The sequence below is a fragment of the Dryobates pubescens genome, chromosome 4 (genome assembly GCF_014839835.1).
Source record: "Dryobates pubescens isolate bDryPub1 chromosome 4, bDryPub1.pri, whole genome shotgun sequence".
NCBI lineage: Eukaryota > Metazoa > Chordata > Aves > Piciformes > Picidae > Dryobates > Dryobates pubescens.
This window is the reverse complement of record NC_071615.1, coordinates 35,633,506-35,645,969: the sequence shown is the minus strand read 5'-3', so window position 1 is coordinate 35,645,969 and position 12,464 is coordinate 35,633,506. Positions and strand designations below refer to the sequence as shown.

The 12,464-nt window shown below is 43.5% G+C and overlaps 1 protein-coding gene across 5 annotated transcripts in view; it reads right to left on the bottom strand.

The window, feature by feature from the left end:
* Nucleotides 1-7,943: 7,943 nt before the first annotated feature.
* The window catches only part of GLCCI1 (glucocorticoid induced 1), a 59,910-nt gene continuing 55,389 nt past the window's right edge, over nt 7,944-12,464 (bottom strand). For 3 of the 5 annotated variants that reach the window (XM_054161118.1, XM_054161119.1, XM_054161120.1), the window contains exons 7-8: nt 9,513-9,633; nt 7,944-8,392 (exon numbers count right to left, since the gene is read on the bottom strand). In XM_054161118.1, the coding sequence (XP_054017093.1) occupies nt 8,044-8,392; nt 9,513-9,633 (470 nt within the window). In that variant the 3' untranslated portion in view covers nt 7,944-8,043. The remainder of the gene's footprint in view (nt 8,393-9,512; nt 9,634-12,464) is intronic. The other 2 variants (XM_054161121.1, XM_054161122.1) reach the window with 1 other exon arrangement.

The window sequence follows — 12,464 nt, the reverse complement described above, 5'->3', positions numbered from 1 at the left end:
TTTGTTTGCATGTTCACTCACTTTCAGTGTAGTCTTTACTGAGGAAACACTCTCCCTTCTCAACCAGTGTTTTCTTACCAGCCCTGCTGGAGTGACACATTATTTCTTTGACCTGCTGCACTCCAGAAAACCACCACCTGCTCTCCAGTTTGTCACTTCTCCAAAATTACAGTGCTGTGGAGAAGGTGACAGAAATCCAAACCACCATAAAGCTGCTCAACCACCTCTGCTTTGTGGGAGACTTCATTCACGTTTGACACAAGCCAAAAAATCTTCAGGAACCAGAAATGACCTTCAAGGAGCTATACCAAATGTGTTGGGGTTTTGTTGTTGTTGTGGTTTTAAAGTGTTAATTCTCTGGAGATTTAGACTGGAGGTTAGAAAGAAATTCCTTGGTGAGGGTGGTGAGACACTGGAAGAGGTTGTGCAGGGAGGTTGTGGATGTCTCCTCCCTGGAGGTGTTCAAGGCCCGGTTGGATGAGGCCTTGAGCACGCTGAGCTGGTGGAAGGTGTCCCTGCCCATGGCAGAGCAATTGAAATTGGATGATCTTTCAGGTCCCTTCCAACCCAAACCATTCTATGAATCTATAAACCTCCTTTAGCCAAGCACCAGCTCTGAATGGCTGCACCAGCACATCCCAGTAAGCGATGTACTTTCCCAGCCTTCACTCATTTTTTCCTTGCACTTATGTTGCGCAGATGCATCACAGGAGCTATGGCTATTTCCTCTCCGTTGTGCAGCTCCAGAGTCCTGTCTGCATGGCTGTATTTTGCACAAGTAGCCAGGCTGTTTTGCCACAGTAACTGGTTCCTTCTTCTCCTGGTCATCTGTCATCTTCAAGCTGCTTGGATTTTACCTCAAGTAACAGATGAAGGTATTGATCCATTACCATGGAGTAAGGCCAGGAGCTAGTTTGCTAAGCCTCAGTGGTCTTTGCTTGCTACTGTGGTGTCAGCCAACATCTCTAACCCATTCAATTTCTTATGTTTATTTTGTATCACTCCAGGCTTATGTTTAAATACTACCAAGTTACCAAGGCTCTACCCTTGGGCCAGTATCTGGCCCTTCCCAAGGGCTGGTTTCTCAGGAAGCCATAAATCACTTCCCTGACAGCACTGTGCTTCCTAAAACAAGCAGGTCACTCTCTGTTGCCCCCTACTCATGCTGTATGGAGGCCCTTAAGCAGCCCTCCAGTCTCTGAAGAGCCAGGAATTACTGGAAAATCCAGTGGTCAGGTAGGGGAAGATCTTTTAGTCACACAGCAGGGAAACAAAGCCAAATGACTTCATTAGCTCTTTGCTCTCAGCACGTTTCAGACTGCTTGTCTTGGCCTTGGGGAAGGCATGGGCAGTGAATAACACAAAGCACACAACTTCAAAGCATGGCTTAGGTGGAAGTGGCAGGTTACCGCAACCAGGCGAGACCGAGGTTCAAGGGGTGGTGAAAATGTTCCCTCTGGTGCAAGTTGCATCATGGCTTCTCAGGACAGCCTGCATGCTTTGGGCAGAGAGAACACCCTCCCACACAAGGACAGCTCCAAACTGCTGCAGCCAAATCCATTTAGAGGATGAGGCTGTTGGGAAGGTTTTCTGACAGCAAGCCCTAGAAGCTGGTGATGAAATGGCTGCAGCCAAGTTGTTTCTGGCTGAAGCGTCGTCCTAGCAGGGTGGGATGTTGCAGCCTTTGAAGCTCAAGACTTTCACCACTTCCAGTAAATCTTCAGTTAATGTTTTTAACATAGACTCATAGAATCACTTTGTTTGGAAAAGATCTTTGACATCATCCAGTCCAACCATCATTCCATTAAGCCATGTCCCCAAGTGCCCATGCCCACACGTTTCTTGAACACCTCTAGGAATGGTTTCCACACCCCCTCTCTGGGCAGCCTGTTCCAATGCCTGACCAATTTCCACTTAACACCTCCAGAAGTTCAAGAATATGAAGCTCAGTCACATTTCCCCCTTGGTGGTGGGCCTGAAGCATCACCAGTTTCAGAGCAGCAGCCTGCCCAGTTCTTCAGTCACATCAAAACCTTCTCATCTTTGGGATGCTGCAAACTTCAGCTGTCCACAGAATCAACCAGCTTGGAAAAGACCTCAGAGATCATCAAGTCCAACCTTACTGATAATCAGTACAGTCTGCTTACTGATAATAAACACTAACTCATTCTTGGTGGTCACTGCCAAGGTGCTCTTCAGCAAGCACTGACTTTGGAGCATTTACATTTATTTTAATATTATTCTTTCTTTCTCCCTTTTAGAATAAAATAGAATTAAGCAGGTTGGAAGACCTTTGAGATCATAAAGTCCAACCTATCATCCAACACCGTCTAATCAACTAAACCATGGCACCAAGTGCCTCATCCAGGCTCTTCCTAAACACCTCCAGTGATGGTGACTCCACCACCTCCCTGGGCAGCACATTCCAACGGCCAATCACGCTTTCTGTGAAGAACTTCTTCCTAACATCCAGCCTAAACCTCCCCTGGCACAGCTCGAGACTGTGTCCTCTTGTTCTGGTGCTGGTTGCCTGGGAGAAGAGACCTATCCCCACCTGGCTACAAGCTCTCTTCAGGTAGTTGTAGACAGCAATAGGGTCTCCTCTGAGCTTCCTCTTCTCCAGGCTAAGCAACCCCAGCTCCCTCAGCCTCTCCTCACAGGGCTGTGCTCCAAACCCCTCCCCAGCTTTGTTGCCCTTCTCTGGACACCTTCCAGCAACTCAACATCTTTCCTGAACTGAGGGGCCCAGAACTGGACACAGGACTCAAGGTGTGGCCTGACCAGTGCTGAGTACAGGGGCACAATGACTTCCCTGCTCCAGCTAGCCACACTATTCCTAATACAGGCCAGGATGCCACTGGCCTTCTTGGCCACCTGGGCACACTGCTGGCTCATGTTCAGCCTGCTATCAACCAGTACCCCCAGGTCCCTTTCTGCCTGGCCGCTCTCCAGCCACTGTGACCCCAGCCTGTAGCACTGCATGGGGTTGTTGTGGCCAAAGTGCAGCACCCAGCACTTAGATGTGTTAAATCTCATGCCGTTGGACTCTGCCCATCTGTCCAGCCTGTCAAGGTCCCTCTGCAGAGCCCTTCTGCCCTGTAACTGATCCACACCTGCTCCCAACTTGGTGTCATCTGCAATTTTACTGATGACTGACTCAACCCCCTCATCCAGATCATCAATGAAGATATTAACAGGATGGGGCCCAGCACTGATCCCTGGGGGACACCACTGCCAGCTGGGTGTGGCACCATTCACCACCACTGTCTGGGCTCAGCCCTCCAAACAGTTCCTAACCCAGCACAGAGTGCTGCTGTCCAAGCCATGGGCTGACAGCTTGGCCAGGAGTTTGCTGTGGGGGATGGTGTCAAAGGCCTTGCTGAAGTCCAGGTAGACTCCCGCCTCCATCTGGAAATAATTGTTCTGCAAGCCAAGTGACAATCAGTTGACTCATAGCAAACAACACAAACCCAAAACTGTCAGTAGATTTACAGCACATCCTTTAGGGGTTTAGTTTAGCTTCACACAGTGAGACATCAAATGGTTTTCAACAGATAACTCGAATTTTGCCACTGCACAAACACAGCAGAGGGTACCCAGTTTCTAATGAAGATGAAAGAGGAGTTGTTCCATGCTCTAAAGAAAGAGAACCCTCATTAGATGCAGAAATAAAATATGCTAATTTTAAGCATATTTAATCATTTGGCCATTTTTAACTTCATTTTTCCCTCCCAACTCCTTCCTAGAACAGCATTGTGCAGAAATCAACAGATGAAAGATTATCTTGTTCTAGAAGACACCCCACAGTGGTCACAAAGATAAAGCAGTCAACGTGGTTTTACCGAGGGGAATTCACATTTAACCACCTTGACAGCCCTTTGTGAGGATGTAACCATGGGGACAGATGATCATAGAGCACTAACGTGGGTTATCTTGATTTCAGGAAAGGATTTAACATAGCATCCTTGCAGCTAAGCTGAGGAAACTTGGCCTGGACGATCAGTCAGTGAGGCGGGTGTGGACTGGTTGAAGGAAAAGGGCCAGAGGGCAGTGGCCAATGTGAGAGAGGCTAGTTGGAGGCCTGTGTCTAGTGGAGTCCCTCAGGGGTGGGTTCTGCGACCAGTGCTGTTCAATACACTCATTAGATGAAGGCAAGAGGGCACTGTCAGCAAGTTTGCCAATGACACCAAACTGGGAGGAGTGGTTGACACACCCAGCCTCTGCTGCCACTGAGTCTTGGACAGGCTGGAGGTGGGTGGGGAAAACTTTAATGACATACAACAAGGACAAGGGTAGGGCCTTGCACCTGGGAAAGAACAATCCCATGGATCAGTATAGGTTGGGGACTGACCTGTTGGAGAGCAGCGCAGAGGAGAGAGACCTGGGGGTCTGGTGGACAGCAGGAGGACCATGAGCCAGCAAGGTGCCCTTGTGGCCAGGAAGGCCAATGGCATCCTGGGGTGGATTAGAAGCAGTGTTGTTAGTAGGTCCAGAGAGGTTCTCCTCCCTCTCTACTCTGCCCTGGTGAGGCCGCATCTGGAACATTGTGTCCAGTTCTGGGCCCCTCAGTTCAAGAAGTACTTCAAGGAACTGCTTGAGAGAGTTCACTGCAGAGGCACAAAGATACTGAAGGCAGTGGAACGTCTCCCTTGTGAGGAAAGGCTGAAGGAGCTGAGGTCTCTTTAGCTGGGAGGAGCCTGAGGGGTGCCCTCATTCACGTTTATTGATATGTGCACGGCAGTGTTGGGAGGAGGGAGCCAGGCTCTGCTCAGGGATGTCCAATGATAGGACAAGGGGCAATGGGTGCAAGCTGGATCAAGGGAGGTTCCATGGGAACATATGGAAAAACTTTTTCACTGTGAGGGTGCCAGAGCCTTGGAACAGGCTGCCGAGGGGGGGTGTGGATTCTCCTTCTCTGGAGACATTCAAAACACACCTGGATGCATTCCTGTGTGACCTACTCTAGGTAATCCTGGGCAGATGGTCTTTCGAAGTCCCTTCCAACCCCTAACATTCTCTGAGCAATACTAAACTCTAATCTCCTTCTCACAGTGTTTCATCCCCACTTTCCAAAACAAAGCAATGAGCCACTGCTTTTGTGTCACCCCCCACCACTTTTCTTAACTATAATCTTTATTTAAATAAAGACACAGGAACTTCTATACCAGAAAAAAAAAAAAAGGAAAATAAAATACAAAGCCACACATCTCCTTGTGTAAAGCAATATTGTGTGAATAACTTGAATACTGGTCAAGCACAGTGGCTAGAAATAACAGTACAGCTATGTACAAAAAAAACCCCAACACCCTTTAAACAATATTTGACAGATTTCTACAGCTGGGTGTCGGGGATACAATGGAGAGAAACAACTGCCCAGAAATTTACATGGCAAAGCATTAATTAGCTTTAACACATTTGGTTCATAAACCTTCAAATCTGCTAAGAACAAATGTGCAGTTTAATTAATATTTAGTTTCTCATGGGAAAAAAAATGATAGTAATAAAAAGACAACGTAATAGCATCGTAAATATCGTACAGAGCTCATCGCTCGTCTAAAACCCACTCATTGTATCCCCCTGGTAACCTAACACCAAGAAGTCAGACTACAATTTCTTCCCTGGACACACACAGCCAGAGCATCAAAAAGGTCATCATATTGCAATGTTAATCTAGAAAGGGAAAAAAAAACACCAGAGGAGAAGCGGGGGGATCAATCTTAAAAAGGAATTGATAACTTCTAGCATCAGGAGGATTTTCTCCCCTCTCTCTTCAGTCTATAAAATATGGAGTGTTTGCACCTAGGCCTGAGATTAGTAGGGTTAAGATGGCTGCTGTGTTTCAAGAAGGTTTTTCAGAAGGCCAGACCTCTGCAAAGGGAGTCAAAAAAAACAACCCCCCCAAACAACAAACCAACAAACCCAGTGACTGTTTTATAGGCTGCAAATTCCACCTTGTAACACAGTGTTAACAAAAACTCCACAATAAAAAGCTTCATCTACAAAGGCAGCACATATTTAGTGAGTTACTGGCGGCTCACGCTCACCTCCCCCCTCCACTCATCTTCAAAAGACAAGGGGGGGAAAAAACAACCCATAATGGAGCAAGTTTAACTGCTCAGTAGCTGCAGGCTACCAATCTCTTCAATTCCTGGAAAAGGTGAACTTTATTCTCTTAGGAGCAGAGAGCAGAAATCTACTTCCAGTGAGCTGAGAGCAATGGGGCAAGAACATCAAGTTTTTATTCTGCCTTTGGGGTCCTCTTGGTATCACAGAAAATTGACAGCAATGGAACAAGAGCAGAGCATCCCCAGCCCCTTCCTGCCATGTTCTGTTTTGAAAAAGTGTCCAGCCTGCAAAGCCAGGAGTAGTTTACAATGATTTTGCTTTTATTATTCACACTTAAGGAGGGGGGAAAAACACACTTTTACACACATCAGGAACTGAAAGTTATGGGAGAAGCTTTGATTAAGTAACACAAACATAAAAACTATTGTTTCCCCCACCCCTCTTTAGAACAACCCAACTTGCTACTCCTGGGCCTTTAATCCAAACACAATTACTCACTACATAAATAAAACGTGGCTCATCTAACACTGCTTGACAAAAAGCTGAAAACCTAATTTCCAACCAGCAAATGAATGAACAATTTCCAAAGGAGAAACTGGACGTTTCCAGGAGGGAAACTGAACATTTCCAGGGGAGAAACTGAACATTTCCATGGGAGAAACTGAACATTTCCAAAAGAAAAGCTAAACATTATATTGGACTTTTTTCTCACTTCTTTTCCAGACGGTAACAGTAGCATTTCACATCCTTAACTGCCAACACAAACATGAGAGGAAATCCCCATCACCCCCCTGTGAAACCCGAAAAGTTTCTGTCCTTTAACAACAACAAAAAAATACCCCAAACATTCTTGCCTTTCAAAAATCCTCTCACACACACGACGTGGAATGTTTCTCATGTACAGTCTAGTACTGGACACTTGATTTGCAAACAGTTTAACAGTCATTAACTGAGCGACAACCTGAAACCTTTAAATGCCACATTATTATTATTTTATCTATTGAAATGACAGTAAAATGCAACAGTTGTTTTCAAACTCGTAAGCACGTGACAAAAGTGATAGAAACATCATAGAGTTGCTGCTGGTTCTCCTCATGGGTCACCCATGTCCAAGGCTCATCCTTCGCCTGGATCTGAATGCACTTATTCCAAGAAAGTGGAATGTAATGAGGAAATATTAATGCATAAAACAAGGAAAGGCAAAAGAGTGATGTTCCCTCTTTAGCTTTGGAGCTGTAAAATAGTTTTCTATCCCAATATGATATACATTCCAAGTTACCTGAGTTTACACTTCCAGAGAAGTACCTGAAGCTAGGCCATAAGGGTGGGCACTGTGCAACTGTTGTGGCCATTTTTATGTTTTGTTTTTTTTTTTTTTCTTTTTCATTTTTATTTTATCCTTTTTTTTTTTAAATCTTTTTTTTTTTTAACCTTTTTTTTTTCCTCTTTTTTTTTTTTTTTTTTTTTTGCATTGTGTGTATTACAGAAGTTAGAAACATAAACACCTGGATCCATTGTAAACATAATCCTGAAGTACAGTATTTTCCATAGGACACAACACAGCAAGACATTTTCTATTCAGACAGGCAACTTCTTTTTTTTTCTTCCTTTTTTTTTTTTGTGTTTTTTGTTTTGTTGTTTTTTTGTTTTTGTTTTTTTTTAATATATATATACATAGAGCTTATTTATACTGGAGGATTTGAAACAGAACACAGGACACAGTACTAATCTGGTCAAACGTACTATGAAATGCATAGTCTCCACTTAAAACTCTTAATGATATATGGGTTCTGCAGGCATTGCTGCTCTCTCGCCAGAAATGCTGAGTATGAATTCTGTCCCTGCCAAGAACAACTCTGTGTTGGGTTTGGTTTTTTTATGTTTTTTGAATGCAGCTAAGTGTTCCATGTTCTTCTCAAAAGGCTGCCACCTCATGCAGTGTCATCTCCTCAGGGCAGAGGCCTGCTCCACCTTGGTCTAGATCAACATGTAGCTCTGAGGAGAGGAATGGTCTTCAGCCTGGATTTCCTGCAGGAGCGGCGGCTGCTGCTGGGAGGGTTGCTGTGCCGGGACCTCTGTGGAGTCCATTGTGCTGGTTTCATCTGACAGAGATGAGAACGAGACCCGAGACGAAAGCTGCTCGACAGTCAGGCTGCTCAAAGCTGTGCTTTGACCAGAGTTTGGAGAGTTCTTCAGTGTCAGGTCTGAAGCGGGAAGGAGGGGGCCCAGAAGTTTTACAGGACAGAAAGCTGATCCGGTTGGGATGAAATTAACCTTGTTTTTGTCAGGGCATGAAAAGAGAGGGGCTGAGACAGGCTGACGAGACCTACAACAAGAGAAAAGAGATTAGACAGCTGGCTGGCCAAGATCTCTCTACATGTCATGAACTTTGTGGTTCTACACGTGGCTAGAATGCAGATGGCGAGGAATGGGGATTAATTGGACAGAGGGGCAAACATCTTCCATATTGGTAGTCAGCTAACTGATCCACAGCATCAAAACCAGTACTGCCACAAAAAGGACTCGATAAAGTTACTGAATCCACATGCAACTTCCAGCCAGAAAAACCTGCAGTACAGATGCACATGAAAAAAAAATGTCGTGGTAATTTAGAATGGCACGGATCCTTCCTGACTAACAGCAATGCGGCAACAACACATCTAAGTGGTATTCAATCCCTTGGAGAACCTCCAGGAAATAGACTTCTTTTCCATATTCTGCAATTTGTCTGGAGGCTTCCTCCACAACCCAATAGTATTCCTCCAGCATCCAGCAGGCAATGAGTGCTCTTAGAGCAAGGAAATGCCCCCTCCTTAATTCTTTCATCCACAGGAGCTAAGCATGCAACCTCAACAGCATGTTCTCAAATGCTGCTGGGTCTAGAGGAAGGAGACATGATGTCCAGGAGTTTAATTTCCAGTTTCTTGCTCAGCAAAAATCTTGAGCCAAGTCTATGCCATAAGCATGCTGCTATCTACAAACACTTTACACAGGTTTCATTCCATTTGGGTTATCTTTTATTATGTTATCAAAACATAACCTAGGCTTGAAACTGATAAAGAATTATGACAAGGAGGGGTTTTGCTTTAAGCCATGAACGTTTAAAAGGTTAATAATACTAAAATGTGTGTGTATATATATATATATATGGAAAGAGGTTTATAAATGCTTAGGAAATTAAATGTACCTTATCTTTACAGCTTGGATATTTATTTTTTTTGCTGCCTTTTATAAATGCACAAAAAGAGTTCAAGCATAATAAGAGTCCATTTCCTCTTCAAACCAACATGAACACTTCAAACTTCTCCTTCTGTACAAACTCTAAGAATAGTTTTGCTCCTGAAAAACTCATCAGCTGGAATAGTTTATTCATCTGCAGTTGACTGGGGTCAGTAAACAGGTTTACTGCTTTGCAGACACCAGCTGATATAAAAGGCATTACTTACGACATTTCCTCAAAGACCTTCACTCGCTCACATCCCTCTGGGGGCTCTCGTTTGAACATGTAGCTGTTGTTTGGTTTGGGAGATGAGGCATACTTGGGCAACGGTGAGCTACTCCCACTGTCTGAAAATTTAAAGCAGTTATATTACTAGAGATTGAGAGTGCTTTAATTAAATGTGATTTCCAAACACGATGCCTGCTGTTTGGTTTGCTTTTTTTCTTTCACAGTTTAGCCACCACGCCGGTTTGCTTCTACCACAGTGCTTCCTTTTATTGCAGCCCGTTCCTGACAGCCTGCTATAGCACATCTCTTCTGAATAAAAGCTTCAGTGCAGCAGCAATCTATCATACAACAACACACACAACAGGAGGACATTTTTATCCAGAACACTGCAACAAGGAACAAAGCAGAGCTGTGACCCTGCAAACAAATACATTCTTTAGTTAAGTCATTCCAAACCCAGAAATTAAGAACGTAATATGCGTAATACATGCAAAAGGATTGTGAGTAGCAATGGTAACAAACACCTTCTCACTGTATAAACACAGTTATTGGAAGATGTGTGTGTATACAGCATGGACCTTGCTTTAAAGCATAATTCTTCACTGGAATATTGACCTCATTTATCTCATGAATAGTTGCAAAGAAACAAGGCATGTTTGTAATGCAGGTGCTGATGCATCAGCATTACAGCCTCCTACCTTACTTGCTTCACAACTGTGAGGTTGATTTAGCACCCAAAATGAAATTTCCACGATGAACTACTATATGATCCAGGTAGTCTTTGTAACTTTGTTTTACCAGACACACTTAGAACTGAAAGTGTGAAAGACCTAGGACATAAGGCAGTAGGCAGATCTGATTGCTAGGGGTTTGGACAAGGCAACCTTTGAAGGTCCCTTCCAACCCAATGCAGTATGTGAAAAACCTAAGAGAAGACTCAACTCTGGTTAAGAGATGCACAAAGGGTTTCATAATTAGGGCTATGAATCGGTTCACTTCAAACACTCATCCTGACAACCCAACATTCAATGCATTAAGGAAATAAAGTCAGTACAAAAAGGATTACTCACAGAGAATTAGCTGTCTGCAGTGGTTTCTGCCTTTTCAAAGAACATGTATCTCAAGCTAGTATTTGTGCCTCTCTACTATCTGCTTGGGCTTCCAATTAGGAATATGAAATGGCAAAGTTGAAGAGGATCCTCCAAATGACAAACATCTTATTGGGAGAGAAATAACCGCTCTTGATTCAACTCCTTTAGGTCTTTCCACTGATGTGGGGTGCCTTACCATGTTTATCTCAGATACCTTTGTTCTGCTGCTGTTTCACATGTGCCCTTTTAGCAACAGTGGAAAAACCAACCCAAGCTTCAAGCACCATGATCTGGATTCACTGAAGCACATCAGGTTGTCTTTTAACAGCTTGCAGACAGTAATTACATAAACTTCTGTACAACTGTGACTCAAACACAAAGGCTAATCATTAGAGGTTTTGAAACATCTCTGTTTCCTCTTACAACAAGACACAAATCAACTCAGATGTCACACTTCCCTTTGGAGATTTGCTACGAAAGACAGAAGACCACCAGCTGAGGTGAACCTCAGCAGTGTATCGATTATGCAGCTCTTCCCTGCTGTAGAGTGAACACACAACTTCTAATGACAGAATTTTAGGTGTCAACTGTAGCAAGGCAGAAAAAAAGCTTAGAGACAATGCAGATATTTGCTAAGCTGGGAGCATGATGGCTCTGTTGGCATCTTTCCACTGTTGGCCCACACAGCTCATTCCAAACAGAGAAATCATTAACAGAACCCAGACAGTTTGTTTCCTCCTTCTAATATTTAAAAAGGAAGATCCAAGTTTCTATTTAAAAAAAAAAAAAAACACAACCTGAGACACAAAATGTGCTACTGTTCATTCCCCCAAATAGTGGAAAACTCTGGCAGTCCATCCAAGGGGAGGATCGAACTGAATTCAACATTAAGTGAGCTCTTGGAAGATTTAGAGCCTTGACTAGGCAGTTCAGCTTTCGATCAACTTTTCCATTTGCTTAGCTCTATTTGGCTGAAGTTTTCTATATAAGACAGCTAAAAAAACCAAACAACAAACAAACAACAACAAAAAACCACCACAAAATGGACTTGTGTAATTTAACCATTCTGTTTCTCTCTTTACCCTCCCTGCTTTCAAAGTTTCCTAAGTTGATAGCTTTTCGTGTTGACCAAACACACCCCCCACTCTTTGAAAACTAGATGTGGTTATCATGAGCTTCACACATACGAGCTTGGTGTTGGCTCCACAAGTGCAGCACTGGTGTGAGAACAGAAGGGTGGTGGGTAAACAGGCTGTGGGGCAGTGGTAAGATGTGGAATTCACAGTTTAAGCCAGTCACCACTTGTGCATCCTGTAAGCTCTTCAGTGCTAAATGGTCTCAGTATTAATCCTTAATGACAATGCAAACTATGTGTTCTCAAAATGTGCTACTTGCACACCATTTTTTTACTGTCTCAGAGGTTGCAATGTCTTCACATCAGAGGACACATCTGCATCTTCCAAGCTTCCACCAGTAGGGTGTACTGCTGGTGTGCTTCAGCCAACTCATCACATTTCATTAAGATGACAATGATTGAAGATTAACAGATGTAACCTTTAAAGTGAGTTTACTGTAACCACACAGCAGACAATATGGAGCCTTAGTACACAGAAATTCTGAACATAAATATTCAAAATGGATACATACTGTTATCCAGGAAACATTCAAGATTGTAACCAAACATTAAAAATACTATTTCAACCAGAAGACTTAACACTACAAATTTTAGCTTGCATATATTAGCTGAACAAAGGAGGAAAGCTAAAAAAAGAAAGAAAGAAAAAAAAAAACCCCAAAAAACCAATCTGTAAACCAATTTTTTCTGAGTGACTAAGCTTAAAGGAAACAAAAAACTTTGC